The sequence below is a fragment of the Molossus molossus genome, unplaced genomic scaffold, assembly GCF_014108415.1.
Source record: "Molossus molossus isolate mMolMol1 unplaced genomic scaffold, mMolMol1.p scaffold_m16_p_4, whole genome shotgun sequence".
NCBI classification, from domain to species: Eukaryota; Metazoa; Chordata; class Mammalia; order Chiroptera; family Molossidae; genus Molossus; species Molossus molossus.
The window spans coordinates 126327325-126350978 of NW_023425377.1; the positions used below are offsets into that span (position 1 = coordinate 126327325).

At 49.5% G+C, this 23654-nt stretch overlaps 1 protein-coding gene across 2 annotated transcripts in view; it reads right to left on the reverse strand.

Annotated features, from left to right (window-relative positions):
* Positions 1 to 19526, reverse strand: part of SYNPO2 (synaptopodin 2) — a 135768-nt gene extending 116242 nt beyond the window's left edge. For both annotated transcript variants that reach the window (XM_036242085.1, XM_036242086.1), the window contains exon 1: positions 19422 to 19526. In XM_036242085.1, coding sequence (XP_036097978.1) covers positions 19422 to 19526 — 105 coding nt within the window. The remainder of the gene's footprint in view (positions 1 to 19421) is intronic.
* Between the last annotated feature and the right edge of the window lie 4128 nt (positions 19527 to 23654).

Sequence of the window (23654 nt, forward strand, 5' to 3'; positions counted from 1 at the left end):
CTATCTTGCCAGTATCACCTCGTCAACTTATAAAATTGATTTTTTAATTAAATGCAGAACTTTGTGTGTACTGGTGTCCGAGGGCTTCGAGGCGGACGTGTTCCATGAGAAGGTGAGTTACAGGGGAAGAATGGCTGGAATTTCCAGAAGTCTTTATTTGAACAGCTGTCATAGGAAGGAGTCGACTGTTCGATATTTTACTGAAGGCAGAGTTTGAATCAGTGAGTAGAAGTTACAAACTGGAAGATGTCACCTAACTATTAAGAAACATTTTTCTCTGAATAATGGTGACCAACGCTCATTTTCTTTGAACAATGCTGACCGGAACTATTTTTTAAAAGGCTGCTTGCTTATCTGTTAGTGATGTGAACAAAGAGAAGCCCTCCATGGAGGGGCCTGTCACATCAGATGTGACATCTCTCTCAAGTCTAAGGTTTTGGGATCCTATTCATACTTCCCATGTCTCTCAGGTGTTGCCATTCTGTAGCTGATCCTATTTCGCACCTGGACTTCACCCTGTCAATTGGTGTAACCTGTTAATTCATGTCCACGCCTTTAGGGAAATTTCTCTTTATGAAATAAGCCTGTGTTCTCACTGTATCATAAAGAGAGAAAAACGATCTGTGGATGAAAATGGGGCGTGTCAACAAAATGATTTTTAGTCCACGACTTGTCTCAAGTCCTGGATGTAATGTTCTCGAGAGCTTCTGACGGTCTCTCGACTCCTTCCCGGACGGCAGTGCGGCGGGGTCTCCACTTGACCTCTGTGCAGTTTTCCTTTGACTCTGACACAGAAACTTCGTGCAAACTATGAAGAAAGAATGTAGCGTTTTTACTCGTATAAGAACATGCCAAAAAAAAGTCCACGTGTGCACAGACAGTAGCACAATAAATGGAAGAATGAAGGGCAGCAGAGCACCCTGCTGCTATTTCCACCCCAGCAGCTAGAACGGGGACGAGACTCAACAGAAAAGCCAGTGGTGGCGGGGAAACAGGTTGAATTCATCTCCACACACACCTGGCGTTTACAAGCGAGGAGTGGAGAAGGGCTACAGCCGATCGACGTGGACAGAGAGCCCAGGACGTTCACACAGGGAAGAGGCAAGCAGTTCCCAATCACCCATGATAATGAATCCAAGGATAGCGTGAAATGACTGGAAATCTCAGGTAATTCAAAATTCCATCCTCATACTCATACCCATTAGATATTCTTTTTTATAAAAAATTTTTTCTTTATTGATTTTACAGAGAAAAGAAGGGAGAGGGAGAGAGAGATAGAAACATCGATGAGAGAGAACATCAACTGGCCGCCTCCTGCACGCCCCCCACTGGGGATGGGCCCACAACCTGGGCATGTGCCCTGACCCGGAATCGAACTGGCGCCCTCTTGGTGCAGGGTCCATGCTCAACCACTGAGCCACACCGGCTGAGCCCCATTAGATTTTCTTAAATGGAAACATTTCCAGATCTTCCTTTTTCCCCATTAAAGGTGGCACCGTGTGGTGAAAATGCCAACGGCAGTGAACAGCACATCCAGACGGGCTCCTGGATATTTAAGGGTCGTTTAGGTGCAAGAAACCATCAGCTAAAAGAAATGTAACATACACTCCCTGTCGTTAAGGGGCTCACCATTTTTTTCTGGAAAGCCCCCACGTGCGTGCGAAAATCAAACCAATGAACAGAACGTGCTCAAGCACCAAACTGCGGGGCCGTGCCCACGCACGGCGCCCCGGCTGCGGGAAGAAGGCCCGTCCGTCTTGTCCGCGGAGGGATTCGTGGAAACGGTCGGACCGAACCATTGGGCCGGTTATCAGGACAGTTCATCGACTGCAGAACAGAAGAGATGCGTCCTGGTGCCGTGTTCCTTCAACCTCGCTTAGAACCAGGGTCCCCTGCCACGCAGCTCCACACACACGGCGAGCTTGTAAACCTCTTGGCTTCTCTCTGAAATCGACTAAAATCCCCCAAAGCCACTAGTCCCTGAAAGCACCTTCTCCTCTGTGGGAGGTCAGCACACGGTCCTCCCCGTCTGTCCCGCACTGAGCCGCACCGACGGCCCTTACCGACGCCTTTCCCGCGAGCACGTACAGGGGCACGGAAAAAAGCAAGTCCTGTCCGAGCACCTGCGCTCCGGGAGTGGCAGGGACTGCGGGCGCTGCACAAATGAAATGGCCAGGGCCACGCTCTCGTTTAGGGACGCGTTGGAGCAAATGGGGGGACAGAGGGAAAAGCCAAGTCCCAGCGCAGAACGGGAGGGCCCCGCGCAGTGGCCCGTGTACACTCCCCCGCGCCATCCCTTCCCTACACCTGCCGCCTGTCCTAGGGAGGGGCCGGGCTGCAGGTCAGGGCTCCTCTCTATACCGGGGCCCCCTCAGAGCTCACAGGACAGTCAGCCCAGAACGTGCTGCTGCGGAGATCCGCTCGGAGATTCAAAGCAGACACGCAGGCCCTGGCCGGTGGGCTCAGCGGTAGAGTGTGTGTGGGGGCGGGGGGGGGGGCGGGGAGTCCTAGGTTCCTTCCCCAACTTCGGCTGCAGTTTGTACCCGGTCTCCCTCCCGCTCTATCTGAAGATACATGCCAAAAAAAAAAACCCCAAAACCCTCGGGTGGGGATAAAAATAAATAAAAGCAGCCACGCGGGAGGACTTGGTGAGCCACAGTGGTTTAGCTGGATTAGTGCTCCGGGGTCCCTGCAGAACACAGATTCTGGGAACGGAACACAAAAACCTGGGGTGAGAACCATGGTCACCCTTCTTCCGCGAGTGGGTGGGGCCAGGGCACGCTGTGCCCTGCCCTCTGGTCTCGGTGATGATGTCGTTTAATGGTGGGATGGTTTGTTCTTTCACTTGGAACTGAAGGTAAGTGTTATGCGAGTTGGTGTGTGTGCAGAGAGCAGGGTCTCAAAAGCTGTTCACCAACATGTTAATGCGTTGTTTCTGGATGGCATGATTTTTACTTTCTTTTATCCTTTTCAGTAATGTTTGGATGCTTTTTCAATGACAACGTGCTATTTTTGTAAGCCAAAAATAAAGCCATTTTCAATGGTAGCTGTTTTAATTTAAAAAAAAAAAAAAAGAGAGACCTTAAGCAATCCATTTGTGGGATAGAGCCACAATTTGATTCAGAATTCCACATTTTTAGATGTGCAGCTAAACTAATCAGTTGTTTAAAACCCATGAAAATTTTAAAAACATAGAGATTACATTTGCAAAACAGGACTGAAGTCACCCTTTGCCACCCTGGACTCAGGACCCGGGCTGAGCAGGACTCCCAGTCTGGTGGTCGTAGCGTGGGGACCCCGAGCACGGGTGTCCTCCTTCGCACTGTGCTGCAGGCCCGTCCCTGCCACCCAGACCCTCAGGCCACCCTCCACCCTCTCCTCAGCCCCAAAGCACTTTCCCCTCCCACAGCCTCGGTGCACCGCGAACTTCAGCTCGTTTTCACCTCCAAAGGCTCAGGGGAGTTTACAAACCTCCCCAAACAAGGCGCACTCATCCTTGATGGAATGCACCGTCATCACCTCCTGAACAGAACCCATCACCAGTCACTCAGTTAAAAAGCATCACCTTTACTGCGAGCCTACCGCGTGCCTGGGAGAGCGCACGGAGAGCATTCTGTCCTAGAAAAGGTCATGAGCAAAGTCTCGGGGGCCCGGGAAGAAGCAGCGGGCATCCTCCGAGCCGGGAACAGGGTTCCGGGGGCGGACGTGCCCCCACCAGCAAGGGAGAGGAGGGCGGGCCTCGAACCCTCACAGGAGCTTCCGGGAGTGACGCCGGGCTGTCCAAACACTCTCCTGGTACACTCTCCTCTAGTTCATCTCATCCCTCATCTGCTTCTCTGTCTGTCTGTCTGTCTGTCACACACACACACACACACACACACACACACGGTGCCACTCCTTCTGCAGGGCGGCTTTGATGTCTTGACCTGCTTAGGAAGCTATGGGGGAAAGAAGCTACGGCTGCAAAGACATTAGATGAAGAGAGAATGGGGCCCTGGCCAGTTTGGCTCAGCAGGTACAGCCTCAGCCCACGGACCAAAGAGTTGCGGGTTCAGTTCCAGTCAAGGGCACGTTACCTCGGTTGCAGTTCGTCCCCAGCCCGGTTGGGGTCGTGCAGGTGGCAGCCAATCAATGTGTCTCTCTCACATCGATGTTTCTCTCTCTCTTCCCCCCTCACTCCGCCCCACTCTATGTGGAGATAAGTGTAAAACTATCCTCGGGCGAGGATTAAAAAAAGAAAGAAGAAATGGGAGAATCGGGTAGTAAAGACAGAGGAGGAATTTCCCTGCTGAAAGAAGAGGCGGAGCAGGTCGTTAAAGGTAACGAAGAACAGAAGGAAGCAAGTGCCCAGTGGGATCCTGAGCTCAGTCTGTGCCCACGCTCAGCCCTGTGCGCCCCCCCCCCCCCGAACCCGCGGGAGCTGCGGCAGGGACAGGCAGGGACAGTTACGAGGCGCTTGGGCACAGAGGGTGCCTCCGGCACAGGCGTCCTCTCGCAGCAGCTCTGCGCCGGGAGAAACTAGGCTGACCCCCATTTCCCCGCGGGCGGGCGGGCGGGCGGGCGGCCAAGTGATCGAGGACCTACACGGAGCCTGCGTTTTGACTCCCTGCGGCTGCCAGTAAGTGGAACAGGCTCTTTACACAATGCGATCTCATGTCCGTCACGCTGAGCACCCGCCAGAGGAACAGGCTGGGTTTGTCATGAAAGACAGAAAAACAAAGGTGACTTCTAGGGTTGCATCTGGCTCCTGGGGCCCTGCCCGAACTGCGTTTCTCACTTCGCTTGATCTTGATGGAGGAGAAGAACTCCCCCCGTCTGAGAGCTGAAACACCGAGCGTTCGATGCATTAGCGTTCGCCCAGGAAAGGGCCTTATATAGTAATAACTTCTCATTGAGGAGACGAGCGTGGGGGTGGGCGGGGGGGAACGCAGCGCCCGTGCGCCTCCCCGCAGGCCCTGGCACGCAGTCCTGCCTGCTCCGAGGTCCGCGTCCTGTATTTACTTACCAGGAACAATTTATTTTCTTTTATATTTTCAAAGCGCTGTAAACGATTCCTTCTCTGGGTGATGATTTCCATATGCTGCTGTTCTGACAGAGTGTGAGGCCACATTTTGAAACCATTAAATGCCATCTCACAGGGGTACCCGGGGACTGCGGGAGCCCTTCCGCTGACATCGAGATCGGGGCTCACGGGCCCCGTCGGGAGGCGGCGCGGTCCCTCTGCCTCCTACAAGGTGGTTCCGTGGAGTTGGAACAGCCACAGACGTGGCCAGAGTCACTCTGAAAACCCATGCCTGTCCCTGGTGTGTGAAGTCAGGTACATGTGTCATTTCTAACCCTGAAAACAATCCTTGGAGACGGTGCCAACACGACTCCCACTTCACAGATGAGGAGACTGAGGCACACAGACGCACGTGATTGCAGAAGTCAGAGTTGCCTTACTCTAAATACAGCCGATTCGGCCTGGTTTGAGGGAGCTTCCCTTTCAAAATCTGTGCTGTCCCCTGGCCGGGTTGCTCAGCAGTTAGAGCGTCAGCCTGTGGACCAGTGAGTTGTGGGTTTGATTCCGGTCAAGGGCATGTACCTCGGTTGCAATTAGTCCCCGGCCCTAGTTGGGGTCATCCGGGAGGCAGCCATCCGATGTGTCCCTTTCACGTCGATGTTCCTCTCTCTCTCTGTCTCTGTTCCTCTCTCTCTCTCCCACTCTATCTGAACAAAAATGGAAAAACGTCCTCAGGTGAGGATAAAAAAAAAATCTGTACTTTTCTTAAGGGGGACAGTAATTGTACGTAGCCTTGTAAAATATATGACTTTTGTACCCACTGCCTCAAATGGATTAAACTGCATAACAGAGACATCCTGATGAGTAATTGGTACTGCAAACACTTTGTGACATGTTGCGTTTTACCAGAAATGAACATCTGCACTGGATGAAAGAACCACCACAAATCGTTTATTCGGGGTTTGTGCCCTTGACTTTCCTCTCTGTGTGCAGCCCAAGGCACTGCATTCCTGCTGGTCTTAATTTCTGAAGAAAGTAAACCTGAGTGGGAGAGAGTGACTTCCTCCCCCACAGGATGGCGACGACAATGAGACTCCGTACTGCACCATCACCGTGCGCCAGGCACTACCTTAGCACACGGCCCTTACAGAGTGTCCCCAAACACACTACGAACGGACTCCCTGGGTCTCCGATTCCTCGCCTGCAACACTGGTGACATTTTCATCTATAAAACAGCAATTTCTTAACGGAGTGCCCCATTTTACAGAGGAGGGGACTGAGGCTCAGTAAGTGGCGCTCAGCAGTGAAATGCTCCCGTCCTTTCAGTGGGTTGGTCTCCAAACAACATCTAAATGAGATCCTCCCTGTTTTGAAGGAAAAATAAAATTAAGGCACATTAAAAAACTAATAAGTCCTCGCCAGTTTTGCTCAGTGGTTAGTGCATCCGCCGGCAGACCAAAGAGTCTCCGGTTCAATTCCAGTCAAGGGCATGTACCTTGGTTGCGGTTCGGTCCCCAGTCTTGGTCAAAAGGCAACTAGTCGATGTGTCTCTCTCACATTGATGTCTCGATGTGTCTCTCTCACATGGATGTCTCTCTCTCTCTCTCTCCCTCTCTCTCTCTCCCCCCACCCCCTTCTCACACTCCATCTGAAAATAAATGGAAAAATATCCTGGGGCGAGGATTAAAAAAAACAAACTTTGGTCTGATATCAGGGTCAAAATAAACAGGATCTACATATCACATTGTCCTGGACACTCCTTAAATCCTCCTCCTCTCACTGGGAAACTACTACAGGAGAGGAAAGAAAGACGACTTGGATAGAATTTTTAAGCCAAGTTTTACGTAAGAGATCGTGGTGACTCTTTACTTAAGCGAAGTGCTCTGAAGACCGGCCAGGACCGGCCACGTCAGGAAAAGCTGAACCGGTGATGGGCAGAGAGGCGGACAGCTCAAGTGTGTTACCACGGAGCCCGTGTGCTCGCTGTTTCACGATGAGATGGGGAAAGAACACGTGGTCGGGGGGCCCGGGAGAGAGAGCGTTTCCGTGAATGACACGAAATCTGTGCTGCGACACCGGCGTCTTTGGGTTGAGGGACAGGCCAGCACCCCTGTCCCAGCGCCCTTCTGCCCTGGGAGCCCCTGATGCCTGGAAGGCTCCCTATTTATCCATTAAGCCAGCGGGAGCTCCTACGGACATTGGTTTTCATCTAAAAACGAGAAGGAAATAGCACTAACGAGCAGCATTTACTCTACAGTACTATTCGGACTGACCTGGTACCCTGGTCCGGAAGTGACGAATTTCATACTTGAGGGGACCCCGCCCCGCAGGGGACCTCCCAACGCCGGGTTGCATCAGTGAATTTCCGTGTTATTATCTAGTCTCAACTCTCGGCCAGTCACACATTCTATAACATGTTTCCGAAGAGAAGCCATCGATACAAGGTAGCACGTCAAGCTTGCGAGAAGAATAAGGCGGACCTGACTGTTCCGACGGAAACTCCCCACCAGCCAGGTCGTGAGAGGAGAAACCACCCCTGTCTGATCATAGGTGACCGGCAGGCAGGATACTCCCGCTTCCAGGGCGGCTACCTGGAACACAGATGCACCCCCGCCTTGTTAGAGAGGAACACAGACGGTGTCTCTACGGATGAGCTCCGTGGGTGTGCCGCAGTCGGGACTAAGAAGATACTTAGTAACGAGGCTTTCGGCACGTGAGAAACTTCAGAAACTTCGGGATCTGTTCTCCAAGAGACTGAAGTCAGGCAGTGCTCAATTTAAAACTTGACAGAATTGGAGCTAAATGATAATGTTTAGAAAGTTCTTCATAGATGCAATTAAAAATGGCTAAAATAATGCAATATGGCAACGGACCAAAATGTATTATTATTATTTTTTTGTCAGCGAACACTTTTGAAGATGCAAAGAAAAAGGAAGCAGGAAATCGGTAGAAACGATGTTAGAACGACTAACGCTGTCGGAGGGAGTTGGCGGTGCAGCTAGACAGGGTGAGGTTTTGGAATGCCCCAGCCCATGCTGGTGTCTCGGTTCTCCCTCCACCCCGAAACGGGCCAAGAAGGCCACGGGGAGCCCGTGGGGAAAGACTGCAGATGAGCGCCCAAACATAAACGATCACGTGGTCTCCTCATATTTGGAATCTAATGAACAAAATTAACTGACGAACAGAATAGGTCCAGAGACTTGGAGGCACGGGGCTGACGGCTCTAAGAGGGGATGAGGTGGAGAGTACTGGAAGAGCCCGACAAAGGACCTGTGTGCGCGTGCGCAGAGCCCCGGGACACAGACAGGAGTGTGGGGGAGGCCTGGGGTGGGGCAGGGGCTGGGGGGACACAGCAACGGAGGGGAGATGGGGGACATCAGGAAATACTGCCAACAACAAATTTAAAAAATAATACACGGATTCTTTTTTTTTTTTTATCCTCACCCAAGGACATTTTTCCATTTTCTGTTCAGATAGAGTGGGAGGGAGAGAGAGAGAGAGAGAAACATTGATGTGAAAGGGACACATCGAGTGGCTGCCACCCGCACAACCAACCAGGGCCGGGGACAAACTGCAACCGAGGTACGTGCCCTTAGCGGGAACCTAACCCGGGTCTCTCTGGACCGCAGGCGGACACTCTAACCACTGAGCAAAACTGGCCAGGACCATGAATTCTTTAATTAGAAAAAAAATCAATGTTTTATGAGATAAATGTAAATAAAACCACTGGTGAAGCAGCTCTTTGACAGGGAATTAGAGAGAAGCTTCCAGGACAGACCGTGAAGGTGACACATACAAGACTCACTGGGTGTGTGGCTCAAGGTGGGCTCACACAGAAGTAGGTGTGCCGATGTCATCAATATGGCTAACGGCATAAAAACACATTTAAAGTGCACTGGAGATTCTCACCCGTGTCGATGACACCGGGAGAGGCTCATCGCAGAGATGGGTACCACTGAGGTGCGACGGCATCTCCTGCAAATCCTTAAAGGCGTCGCAGAACTTAAGGATGCTTCACAGTGTTATTGACAGATAAATGAATTTACAAATTTGCTGACCTTTTCGGGAATGGCAAAGTGCTCTCATAGCATGTATTTTACAGTGTATTGTATTGTCTCCTAACCACGAATGGCTTTGAAAGCAACTTAAAAATAAAAAAATAGCCCCGGCCAGTTTGGCTCAGCGGTTAGAGCGTTGGCCTGCGGTCCGGAGAGACCCGGGTTCGGTTCCCGCTAAGGGCACATACTTCGGTTGCAGTATGTCCCCGGCCCTGGTTGGTCGTGTGGGTGGCAGCCACTCGATGTGTCCCTTCACGTCGATGTTTCTCTCTCTCTCTTCCTTCCTCTCTCTCCCTCCCACTCTATCTGTACAAAAAAATGGAAAAATATCCTCGGGTGAGGATAAAAAAATAAATAAATAAAATAAAAATAAAATAAAATAAATGAAACAGATTTTGAAAAATTGTTGAAAATGCCTCTATCATGATGTGATTTTCCTGCTTGAAATTATTCACGTGTTATTCTCTAAAATGCCGCACCTGTATTCTTAACTCGAAAAGCATTTCCAACCACTTTTCACATCTTTCTAACAAAACGTGATCCGTGAGATTTTCACACACAAATATAAAAATGTAGCCTGTCCCAATTAGTTTGTTAGCACAAAGTCTGAGCTTCGGGAAGGTGGACATCTACCCGGTAAGTCACAACAAAACCTCTGTATTAGCAGCTGAAGAGAATGCAAACGGCTTGCAGCTGGACAGCCGTGTCTTCCGTGTGGTCCACCTGTGTGAGGAGGTTATCTGTCGGACACGAGGTCTTTAGGGTCCTGAAATCAGTTAAAATCCCACGAGACCTCTGACTCGCTGCGCCATGCAGGTCACACCGACACCATCGAAATCACATTGTTCTCCCTGCAGAAACTTCTGGTCAGTGAGAGTAAGAAAGACCTGGTGCTATCCAAGCAAAATAAAAATTAGTTTTAAAAATATTGCTCATTCCACCCTGGCCAGCTTGGCTCAGCGGTTGGAGCGTCGGCCTGCGGACCAGAGAGTCCCAGGTTCGGTTCTCACTAGGAGCACATACCAAAAAAATATATATAGATAGATAGATAGATAGATAGATAGATAGATAGATAGATAGATATAGATATAGATATAGATATAGATATAGATATAGATATAGCTCATTTCATCTTTATCTGATTCTTTTAATCTTTTTGATAGGTGGTATAGTAGACATAAACTAATAGCACAGCATTCTATATATAGTATATGTATTCCACTTATTCCATCCTGTATAGATAGATCTAATATGCTCGAATTGTTCTTTGTAACAACGTAACAATCACACGCACACCTGCACAGATCTCTGGTCTAATGCAGTGAACGGATGTGCAGCCGTGGGCAGTGCATCCTGGGAGAGCAGGGGTGACACCGTGTGACACAGGGACAAGGCAGAGCTAGTGCTTACCTCCCACTAGAAACCAAGTCAACCCTCCCAGAGACCTGACTCTGCCCAGAGCCCCTGGAGTGGATAAAATGCCTCTGGGCACACTGGGGTCATCCCAGCTAAGGACCCTCAGTAGCAGGAGAGGACATGGTGTTGGAGAGAACTGCAGTGTTTTCCGGGGCCTACGTGAATGTTTGGGGGAGCAGGCGACGGGGCTGGACCGCGTGGCAGGGACCAGCTCACAGAGGCTGCGGGTGTCACATGGGCTGGGAGCCGCTCGGAGCACAGGCGTTGGCACCCAGCCGGCCCCCATCCTGTCCTGCTGCGTGCCGGCTGGAGGACCCAGTTATTATTCCCCCCACTTCTCTCGGTCTTTCTCGTCACCTGCGCAAGGGACGGGAGCAAGCCCACTGTGAAGGCAATAGTTCACAGAACGCTTGTCTGTGCAGAATGACATTCCAGACACTGCATGTTATCTTGATGACTGCGATGGGGAGACTTTGAAGTATTTTAAGCAGTGCTGTAACAGGTGATTGAGAAAAATCTCCCTGGCAGCTCTCTGTGGCATGAACCTGAGAAATGCGAAACCCCAAGCAGGCGGCCAGTGAAAAAGCCAGTGTCCTCATCTAAGGGACAGTGGTGAGGACCTGGCAGACACTGTGGTGGCAGGCGCACACAGGAGGAGATGGCAGGGACCCTGAGGAGGGTCGGTACCCAGTTACGACCCACATGCACTGTCTTTTTTTTTATCCTCACCCGAGGACATTTTTCCATTTTTTGTTCAGATAGAGTGGGAGGAGGAGAGAGAGAGAGAGAGAGAGACAAAGAGAGAGAGAGAGAAACATCGACATGAAAGGGACACATCAAGTGGTTGCCACCCGCACGACCAACCAGGGCCGGGGACAAACTGCAACGAGGTACATGCCCTTAGCGGGAACCGAACCCGGGTCTCTTTGGACCGCAGGTCAACGCTCTAACCACTGAGCCAAACCAGCCAGGGCCCACATGCACTGTCTTTATAGACCTTTAATATGTCTTAAAAATATGACAAAATTCTCCTGCTAGAATTTGCTTGCATCGAAGGTAAAGAGGTGTGTCGTATTTTTAAAGAAGACCTGGGGAATTTTATAAGAAGAAAATCAAAGGAAAACTACCCTTTAGAAGACAGAATTATGACAGTTTCTAGTGTTTCTGTTTCACTCCCTAAATTATTTGTTCTGGAAATAAAAGATTCAAATAAAACGATCTGACACGAATTTAGTGCAAACACACTGAGGGTCAGAACGGGAGGAGTTTACAGGCCACAGAAACCTCCCCCCCTGCGTCTGGTTAGGTTCTCCTTTCCCCTTAACTGCTGTCCAAACCACACCAGACCCGGAAGTGTCGTGTGTAGGAGTTGGGTGTAGGTGTGTATAGAACACAGACCCTGGCGCCAAACCCTCCGGGCATCTGACCCTGACTCCCCCGGCACGGAGGAGGCCGCCCACCTGCTCTGTGAGTCTGTGACGGGATCTCACATAGGGAGGATGCCATGGGGTCCTCTCAGCATGTTTAAAAGGTGAGTGGAGAAGCACCTGGCACTCAGAAAACATGATATATGAGTTTCTTGGATAAAAGTAGCTCCACAAGGTACTGTTACAGGCAATAAGATATTTGGAGGAAATGACACTCATTGACTGTTATTGCAGATTTCTTCAGGAAAAAATAATCTGTGTCCTAGAAAGGTGAAATTCAAGCCAGATAATTTGGGGGTTTTAAAATTTTTTTTTCTTTATTGATTTTAGAGAGAGAGGAAGGGAGAGGGAGAGATGGAAACATCGATGAGAGAGAACATCGACTGGCCGCCTCCCACACGCCCCCCACTGGGGATCGAGCCCACAACCCTGGCATGTGCCCTGACCGGGAATCAAACTGGAAACCTTTTGGTGCACAAGACGATGCCCAACCAACTGAGCCACACCAGCCAGGCCGAGCCAGATCAGTTTTGATGGTGCAGAGGGTAAGGATGGCGTATCACCTACGAAGAATTGGGTGGAACATAGAAGCTTCCTTCTGTCCAGGAGAACGCCTCCGGTACCTCACTGTAAAACCCAGTGCCCGAGACCAACGGACAGCAAAACGCTTCTTCGTTATGTCGTCAAGAACTGGTCTTCCGTTCTCAATGTTTCCAATAGTCCACCAAATTTTTTAGCATGTTTATCTGAAACACTGGATTTACACACCAGTTCGGGAAAACTGTATCCAGACTGTTGGGACAATGAAACCATCAGTGACCTGTTAATATCACCAGTGACCTGTTACGGGGCAAGAGTTTCGCATGACCACAAACACAGGTTTTGGTTTTGTTTTTTTTAAATTCTCACCTGAGGGTATGTTTTTATTGATTTTAGTGAGAGAGAGAAGGGGGAGAGAGAGAGAAACACAGACGTGAGAGAGAAACATTGATCAGTTGCCTTCTGTACGTACCCTGACCGGGGATGGAACCTGTGACCTTTTGGTGTAGGGGACAATGCTCCAACCAATTGAGCCACCGGGCCAGGGGCAAATACAGTTTTTTGAAGAATCTGCCCATCTCTGCTTTTTAATAGGAAAAGCATAGTAGCCGGCCGGTGTGGCTCAGTGGATTGAGCGTCGTCCCATGGACTGAGAGGTCCTGGTTCGATTCTCAGTCAGGGCACAGGCCTGGGTTGCGGGGTCAATCCCCTGTAGGGGGCGTGCAGGGGGCAGCCAATGGATGTTTCTCTTTCACATCAATGTTTCTCTCTCTCTCTCTAAAAAGTCCATAAAAACACATTTTTAAAAAAGAAAAGAACGGTAGATAACTCAGAGAAATAAAGCATCTAAGGTAATTCAATACTATAAATACGTGCTCACTGAGGTGGTCAAACAGCGGACTGTCCCCCCAAGAGCAATGTCCTCTGGTTTCTCCCGGGAGGTTTGGACTCTGCCGTCTGCTTACTCATTAGGGCTGCTCAGCGAAGCCCACGCAGGACTCCCTCCCCCTCACACAGCCTCCGGCACTGGGCTTCATCACCGGTCTCTGAGAAGACCCAGCGAACATCTCGGACTCCGTGTGTTTACAAATAAGCTGGTCCCCCGCCCGCCTCGTCTCCCGTCGCTCAGGAGCCTGGAGGGGCCGTTCAGAGAAGCAACGGTCATAAATGTTTTCAAGGCTCAGGTGTGGGGAGATTCTAGTCCACACGAACGATGGATAGAGGTGCCTGCAGTTTCCCATGAGTGACATGGCTAAATATAGAAATTGACTTGCATTCTTTTCTTTTTAATCCTCACCGAGGACACTTTTCCATTGCTTTTTAGGTAGAGTGGGGGCGAGAGAGAGAGAGAGAGAAACATCAATGTGAGAGAGACACATCGACTGGTTGCCTCCTGCATGACCCCCCAGGGGCCGGGGATCGAACCCACAACCGAGGTACATGCCCTAGACTGGGAATCAAACCCATGACTCTTTGATTTGTGGGCCTAACCACTGAGCCAAACCAGCCAGGGCAAATTAGCTTATATTCTTGAAAACTTATGAACTGACAGAGAGAAGGGAGATTATTTTGGAAGCTAATGTCCCTATTTTAAAACTATTAAATGTGCAAATGTTATCTAGTTAGGGATAATGTATATGTCACAATGACATTACCCACTGACTTTTAGAATTTGCAATATGACTTTCTTTAAAAAACAACAATCCCTTTAGTTTAATACCAATAAAAGTTCTGAGTACGTATTTACTTCTAACTTGAGAGGTCCAGACCCTGACAGTCGTTCAAGCAGCGGCTCCCTAGACTAGCTGAAAGTAAGCACCAGCCTCATAGCAAAGGGGGTCCCAGGTTCTTAGAGTGCTGATTCACAGTCAACAAAGGAGGGGGAAAAGGAAGAGACGGTCGTTTCTATGTCTTATTAAGCCCAAGCCAGATTGTAATTCTATGCAGTTTTTCACTCTACCTTGAAACATAGCTCTGACATGATCAGTGGAAGTCACATGGGCTGATGATAAATTTTCACAGCTAACATACATCCAGCGCATGTGACAATCATGGGAACCTGTGTGCTATGACTGATGTTCCTGAGAAGAAACAAACCCATTTGGTGACAGATGTGAAAAGGTTTCGTTTCCTCCAGTAACTGCTTTCAGCCATGATAATGTCAAGTCCCTCCCTGAATTCTAGTTGGTCGGATCCCATGCATTTCTGGTGGCTTTTGGTTATTAACACAGTGGAGTCCAATCCTGGCTTCAATCTGCTGTCTGACTCTAAGTTCTCTCCCTCTGCTCTGTGGCCAGGCCTGCGGCTCCTGCGCTTGGCGTGGGGTGGAGGGTGTGGGCTGCTTCTCACCACCTCTAGCTCCCTCCCTCCAGGTCGAAGGCAGGAGGGACAACTGGAGAGGGAGGGGGTATATGTGTTTATTCATAACTGAATGCGCTGGCATTTCTCTCTGGTTAACACTGAGTGGCCATCGCTGTCTCCTCTGTGCCCGGTGCCCACATGCTGGGGCACTCATGGGTCTCTCCTGGAAGGCATGCCACCTCTCAGCTCCGGCCAGGGGAACAGGGCTCCTCCCGACCCCTGCACGTCCCTTCAAGCCCTGGGAGCTCCTCGCGATGCCAGCTCCCTCCTGCCAGCGCCTGGCTAAGAGCGTGGCCTGGGGGGTAGGTCCTGGCATGAGGCTCAAGGCCAGCCGCTTTCTGGGACAGTCCTTCATCCAAGGAAACGCAAGGATCCCTGCCTTCCCGAATGGGCAGGGTGCTGTCCGTTCTCTCTGTCTGACTCTGTCTCTCTCTTCTCTGCCTCCCCCTGTATCTTTTCCAGTTTTATGCTGCCCCCTCCCCATCCCTGTTCACATGGGCACTAGGCAGGCCAGTAACTGCCCTGACACAGAGGACATCCCCCAGGAAACAAACTGCCAAGCTCCCCGCCTGCAGCACCCCACACTCTACAACGATCATTTCTGAGTATCCCAGCAGCTCCCCTCCACCCCTGACCCCTCCATGGCCCACCCATCTTGGCTTCGGAAAGGGACAGTCCTCCCAGCATTCACGAAGACCTGCTCACGTGCCGAGGACTGGCCGATTGTCGCCTGTCTCTGGTCCTCCCCTTGTCCGCCCTGGGGAAGTGCCACCCACCACCACAAAGCCCTTCAGGGACACACGTGACCTCCACTTTCTACAGCAGAGCTTCCAATCCTGACCACCTGTCAGTGATCTTCGGACTCTTGGGGGGGGGGTGACTGTAAATCCCCTTTGGGGGACCACCTTAGCCTGCCTTCATCCTCTGGATACCTGTTTCTACCAACACAGAAGGAGAGGTCAGCCTGTAGGGAAATCCGCCACGTTTTATAACCTGTGGCCGGTAACAGCATCTCTGTGCCTTGATCCCCTCATCTCTAAAACGAGGGTGTTTTTCATAGAACTTCTTAGGTCTAGGGGATCATTTGAAGAGACAATACCTGCAAAGAACTTGGGACATTCCCAGGGGCCTGATCAAGGAAGCTGCATGTGTGCTGTCCAGATAATGGCAAAGTACAGACAGTCATCGCTGCATCCCTCCGTCTGTCCCGTGAGCTGCCCTAGAACTGCAACTCCAAGGCAAGGCTTCCTATAACACGCTTAACCGATCTAGCCCGTGTGCACGACTTCTGCCAGCACACCTGTTTCCGGGGTTCCTAGACAGTTAGTCCCCAAAGATCAATACGAAATTAAGTGATCTGTCCTATTTTCTCATAAGGGTGTGGCTGCTTTCCATGTGTAGTAAGGAGCATCCATCCTCAAACAGACACATTCGACACGTTAAAATCTTTCCCCTTCAGAAAATGTTTCTGGAATTACTTTATTTGAAACATTTAGAAACCTCCCTGATGGCACTAAGGGGTAGGAATTGTGTTATTTGAATGTGCTTTGCCTAAATAACATGATTTTATTCAGCGTTTTTAAGAGAGACTAGGCAGCCACAGATAAGAATCATTAGGTCGACTTCTGCCCCGTGCTACGGGTGACCACAGTTTGTTACTTCGATTTTAAGAAATGGGTATTTGAAGCTATGAATTAAAATGTAATCGAAGAATAAGAACCACAGTGGTCTATGACGTTGGCGGAAAGCTTACATTTCTACACGTTAAAACATGTAAAGGAGAAACAGTCGAAACATTTCTTTAGTCACTATTTTCAAAACACGAGTTTTGTCTGAACTGTTCAGAAGATTTGTTTGCAACACAGAAATTTCTCCCCGCTTCTTTATGTGAACATTTTTCAGACAGATTTGCCAAGAGCACGTCCAAGGACATAGCCATGTAAGTACATGTTCCCAAAAAGAGAGTTTGTAAAGTAAAAATGCTAGTATCCTTTTCATAAGGACATCTGACACACAAGTGGAGTTTTCTGTTGTGATCACGTCTGGGTACGTTTGTTTCTGCGGACGGTCTCTTGGAGGAATACTTTGCAGAGCACTGTCTTATGACTCTGCCCTGGAGATATTTCCTTCCCATCACATGTATTCAGGACACAAGTGAAAAGATGTATAAACAGTTAAAAACCAGAGTGACATTACTGATTAGTTGGGCCTTTTCAAAATTCAATTTGTTCTTGAAAACAAAACAGAATCTTGTGGCCTTGAGTTTCAATGTTGAGGAAAAGCTATGATTATTAATATTGCTGTCCAGGGGTTTGCCTACGGTCAGTCAGCCGGCCGAATACTAAAACGTTTGGACATCTTCCCAAAGTCACTAGGCATGTCACCAGAAAGATGTTTATTGGGTCTTATAAAACTATTCCATTTCTAATCATTTATAATAACATTAGACTCGTTTTTCTTTTGCTATTTCAGCTTGTTAGATTTTCATTCTGTGCAGAATTATGGAAATCTAAACACTAGGTATTTACAAGCCCAAACTGTGCTGTTACCTACAGAACTGCTGGGTAGCCTTCCCATTTTAAGGGGCATGATTCAAGCTCTGTCTAAAATTTTCTTTGGAAATACATTTTTTTTCTTCAATTCTCTAATCAACTGTTTGCATGTTCTTCAAAACCATGAGTATTTTGCTTGCCAGCAACCATGCCTCGCCAGCCTTCCTGTGTCCCCTCTGCATCGAGGTAACCAGGCCCTGGTAAGTTACTGCCAGTTCAGGGACAGGAGCAAGCCTGGGCCCGAGCAACCTTCCTTTCACCTTGAACTCGGGAGAAACTGCTCATGCAACCAGGTTGACTCCGAGTTTTAAGCGAACAACAGTGACCTCAGGGAGGCCACGGCCTTGAAAACAGACAATAACACACCCTGCTCCGGGGTTTTCTACAGCAAGTAATGCTAGTGTAAGGAGCCAAACACAGTAAGTTTGAATTAGGAAAAACAGACAAGGTAGATTTATAAAATGTGGGATTGGCATAGTAATTGAGAATTTATATCTTCTTTGGAAGTCCCTCCAGTCTCTTTTTACATATGCTAAAAACTGGACTACAGCCTCTCCCCCCCCTCACACACACACACACACACACACACTGAGTCAGAAAGGGCAAGAGACTTGTCTTAGGCCCGGTTGCAAGTTGGATCAGAGCTGGAATTAGACCCCAGATCTCAGTCCTGGGAGACAGCCAACTGCTAATCTAGACCCAGAACAAACCAGGCTCCTGAATTCTAGTCACTAAACGAGGCACCAATGTCCTGTCCAGCCAACTGCTAACCTAGACCCAGAACAAACCGGGCTCCTGAATTCTAGTCACTAAACGAGGCACCAAGGTCCTGTCCGATGCTGCCGGCCGCTGCCTCCTAGAGATACAACAGACCCACCTCTGTGCCCCCCACTCTCCCGCCAGCTCCAACCACAGTCCTGCAGCCAGCTGCCTGGCCTCGCTGGGTCCTTTCCTCACCTAAAGTGTGGGCGAATCTGGAGATCTCTGAGAAGCCATCGGGTTCTAAACACCCCGCTGTTATCTCCTGTTTTTTGCTTCCCTCTTGGAGTCTGAAGCTCCGCTAGGTGGCAGGATTCCCCCGCCACACGGAGGATTTTCTGATGGAAGCCCCGGAGAGAACGTTTCAGAGAAACTCCTTTTCCCCCACAGCGAACATTTAAAACAAATAAAAGCCAAGGATGAAGAATGGCCACCAAGGCCAGCAGTCCCTATATTTCATAAACATTCAGATCCATTTTTACGATAGGTTTGCAACAGGAAATGAACCAAACGCACGTTCTTTCGTACAATACCACAATTTAGCACTAACGTCAGATAACAGTCAGCTTATTTTCACGCATTTTAAATTTTATTTCGGCCGGATCCCAATTGGACAATAAGCACCTCCCCTCAAAGCAAACTGGTAGCATATGAAGCTAAGAAGCAAGCAATCTAGTGACAATACAAACATCAAGAACACTTAAACGCATTATTAGATGCATTTCAAAGCTATCTCCAAGTTACTGAAACTACATCTGACCGTCTTGGAAGGTATTCTGAGCACTGGAGCAGATGAGATCCCCGGAACGGAACACAGTACCCGGATTTTTGCATTTATTTGTCAACTCTCTAAGTGAAAATTTCTTTCAAACAGATTTTATGACATCGCCATACTTTAAAAATCATTGCCCCAAGTTGGCCTCTTCATGAATGCTGCACAATCAGTGTCAGTCCAACAGCCCTGAGTCCAGGAACTGGCCCGGCGTTGTGCGGAGCTGAGCGCTTCTGCCCCGCTGAGCCACGCAAACTGGCCTGAAACAGTGACTCGGGGGCAATTTCTAACGTTCCCTGCAAGACCAGGCGTCCTGGCTGGCAGTGAGGCTGGTCAACTCGGCTCTCCTTCAGCTGATACCCAGGACACATTTAGTTACGTATCTGCTCTCTGGTTTTCTCCCAAGTTTTCTTGAAACAAACCAACCAACCCAGCGTCCTAACCATTCCGACAGCACCCCATTCGGGCAACTCCCTCAACAGGTTGCTCCCCGCCCTCCCTCCCCCGCGCCCGCCGCACCTTCCCGGATCCTACCTTGGCCACTTGTAGGGGCTGCTTCTGCTCCTTGCCCCCCTGCAGTCTGAACCCCCACGGCGCCCCTCCGGTCATGGAAATGCAGATGAAATCCCCGGTGCCCATCCTCTCCTGCGGGCGGGTCGCAGGCGGGGCGGGAAGGAGGCGAACCGGGCGGGAGACGCACGCTCGCCCAGCGCCTGCGAGGAGCGGACCGGGCAGGACGCGCGGAGCCTGCGCTGCGGCCGCGCTAATGGGCCGGTCACCCAGACCCAGCGCCAGCCGCGGGGACACAGCCCACTCTTGCGTCACGCGCCTTCGCTCAGCCCACCTTCAGGGAGGGGAGAGAGCCTCGCACGGAGACAGTCCCCATTTGGAACAAGATGGGGCGTGGAGCCACAGGTCTCCAGCGCAAACGGATGCAATCCCAGCAAAGGAAGCAACCGCGGCAAAACGTGCATTTAATCGTTCTATAAATAGCAGAGGGCACGTGAAGGCCTCCAGGCCTGGAATGATCGCCAGCCTCACATGGGAGCTGAGCGCTCAACTACTTGGAGGACCCGGTCTCCAGTGAGTGTTGTGAGAAGCACCTCGCTGATGACACTGACAAGACAAAAGGAGCTAAACTGGGTTTAATCATTATTTTTCTAAACTTAACTGTATGCAGCCTGCGCACCTAATTCCACAAGAAGAGGACATAAAAGGGCAGAACATCTATTTAAAAACAAAAAAACAGCCCTGCTGGTGTGGCATAGTGATTGTGCACCGACCCATGGCACTAAGGGGTCACGGGTTCAATTCCCAGTCAGGACACATGCCCAGGTTATGGGCCTGATCCCCAGTGGGGGCGTGCAGGAGGTGGCAGATCGATGTTCTTTCTCATCGATGTTTCTATCTCTCTCTCCCTCCCTCTCTCTCTAAAATCAATAAAGAAAAAACATTTTTTTTTAATAAAAATAAATGAAAACAAAAAACCCTATTCTGAAAAGTAGTCTTCGGAACTCTATTATCTCTACATGATGTGTAGAAGAGACCGGAGGATTTCCTCCCGAACCGCACTCCTAACTGCTCCTAGCACAGAGCAGAGTAGTATGTGAAATGTAAATACGTGTTTCACTCTCTTCCCTCCTGGACCGAATGGAACCGCAGCAGCCCGACAGCAGCCACCGACAGGCTTCCTAGTTTCCGTCTGTCCTCACAGGTACTGATTCTGGGTGGCCCGATGTGGATGCTGATTTCATATGTGGTCCAAGATATTCTCGTGTTTTAAATCTACCACGATTATACAAATGGAGCATTTTTACTTTCCCACAGTACTTTTATTTTCCATAACATTCGTCCACATGGAGACATACTGAGATATGGAGCCTGGGAGAGTTAGTTAGTGTCCCGTGTGGCATTGGCAGCAGTCACAAGTGACGTCAACACTGCCCAGTTCCACAGCAGGAAGCGCTTTGCAGAGAGCGGCACACAGCCCGCCCCCAGGTGAATTTACTGACCGGTTTTCATGTCCTATGAGGATGAGGAGGATGCAACCCGAGACCACTGGGGGGCACTGGAGGAGCCCCTTTGAAGGTCTTGAGGCCCAACTCTGCAGCTTGATTCTCTTCAGAAAGGTGAACTGACTTTCTCAAATCTCCTTTAAAAGCAGGAAAAGACGTTTACAAGCGACAGCCTAAAACATGAACTCAAAGAACAAATGAAAAGCAAGAGAACTTGTTACATGTGTCCTTTCCACTGCCCCGGGTCTCCTCTGCTCCTCAGTCCACTCCCTGCCCCCGCAACGGGGAAGCTCTTGGCAAGGGGACGTGCGACGGCCGCGCCCCTGTGTAGCCCTCCATGCTGTTCCCCACGGCCCCGAAACTGCTGCCCGCTCTGGGCGGGCCTCCTGCCCCAGCTGCTCCTGTCCCGCCTCCGGCAGGTCCTGCCTCTCCCCCTGCGCTAAGCGTTACGCAGTCCCACTGTGTGTACAACATCCTCCTGCATCGTGTCACCTGTCCTGTGGTGGGTGACCCAAGGTCCAGCGATGCAGACATGCTGATGATCATGCTCCTGCTGTGCCCTGAGTAATCGACTTCCTTGTTTCTGACCCAGGGATCTCATGTCTTTTTCCAGGATCCGTGACGCTGTAACAGGCTGACTTCGTGGCTTGCAAGGAGGCTGAAACCAACTCCTGGACTCAAAGGGGGAAACTGAGACACTACCAGAGAAAGGGAACCAGAGCCCTGGTCACACAGCACATATGCCTGCTTTACATTTTGTTTTGTTTTATTTTATTTTGTTTTATTTGGGATTTAAGTATCAAGGCAAAGCACACAGCACCTACACCTACTCTTTGTTGTATTTTATTTTATTTTGTTTTATTAGAGATTTAAGTATCAAGGCAAAGTACACAGCACCTACACATACTCTTTGTTTTATTTTATTTTATTTTATTTTATTTTATTTTGGATTTAAGTATCAAGGCAAGAGCAAAAGAGTTATTTTGTTAAAGGAAAAAAAAGTGACTTACCTGGTTTTCAAAGTGACTTTAAAGTAACTCTGCTTCCCCTGGCTGGTGTGGCTCAGCGGCTGAGCATCGGCCCTGCATCAAGAGGTCACTTGTTTGATTCCGGGTCAGAGCACATGGCCAGGTTGTGGGCCTGATCCCCAGTGGAGGGCATGCAGGAGGCGGCCAACGGACATTCTCTGTCATCAATGTCTCTGTCTCTCTCCCTCTCCCTTCCTCTCTAAGAAAAAAAAAAATTTTTTTTTAAAGTAGCTCTGCTTCTATGCCATGTAAATGATTTAACAATGTATCAGCCGCTCTGTTCACTCACTGGATAGGAAATGATACAGGCCTACCTCGGAGACATGGTGGGTTCAGTTCCAGATCACAATAAAGCGAGCGTTGCCATGAAGCAATCTTTTTGTGGGTGGACAGTCTTGTCCTCCACGTGTACAAACATCACGCCTGTGAAGCACAAGCAGGCAGAGAGCAATAACACGAGCTATGCCTGTCCCTGCGCCCTGTTTCCCCGTGCTGACAACACAGTGACACAGACTGACGAGGCACAGCACCAAACAGAGACACCCAGGAGGGATGACTCTCTCTATAGCAACTTCACGCCGGCCACCTATGCTCGGCGGGTGCCTGTGGTTCTTCCCCTAACTCACCTTTTCACTCAACAGTATTCCTCTCCATTTTCAGCTAATGTCTGTGATCTCTATTCAAAGATTTAGAGGTTATTCTTCATTATGAATGGCACACTTCTTTTTTTTTTGAGAAAAATAAAGCATGGCAGCAAAAGGAATAGACGTTGTAAAATTACATGACATTCAGAGTGACTCAAGCCGGGCTGGTGCACCAGGATTTCAACACCTAAACCAAACCTCGGTCTTCTTTCCTTGGGGTCGTCAAAACTCGGTGCTTATTGAAAGGCCTCTAGAGAGTGGCAGGAATATAAACGTACAGACAGAACAGAAATGGACTCGGACACTGAGGACAGGCCGGTGGTGGCCAGAAGGAGGGGGGAGACAAAGGCCAGGGATTCAGAAGTCAGACTGGTGTCAACAGAACACTCACAGGGTGGGAAGTACAGCCTAGGGATACAGTCAGTAGTATTGCAATGACTAGGTGTGGAGTCAGGCGGGCACTGGAATGATCAGGGGACACTTTGCAAAATATATGATTGTCTAATCACGATGCTGTGTACCTGAAATGAAGACAATAATACTGAATGTAAACTGTGATTTTAAAAAATAAAAAAAAATCTTTAAATTTTTTTTAAAGGCTAGCAGGCAACTTACAGCGTTACCTAGTATATTTACGTGAGTTAAATTTCAATGAATCAGCCCTGGCCAGTTTTGCTCAGTGGTTAGAGCATCAGCCCCTGGACCAGAGGGTCCTGGGTTCGGTTCCTGCCAAGGGCCCGTACCTCGGTTGCAGTTTGTCTCTGACCCCAGTTGGGGTTGTGTGGGCAGCCAAGCGATATCTCTCTCTCACATCAATGTCTCTCTCTCTCCTCCTCCTTCTCTCCTTCCCACTCTGTCTGAAGATAAATGCAAAAGTGTCCTCGGGTGAGGAAAAAAAAATTTTTTTCAATGAATCATTAAATGAAACCACATGGATTTAAATACCTGTTAACTACACATATCATATTGAAAGTTTCCCTTTCAAAAAGCATACTTTATAAAAGTGTGGTGGTGGTGAGTGTGTGTGTGTGTGTGCGTGTGTGTATGCGGGGAGGGGGGTGTTTTAGGACAATAAAGATG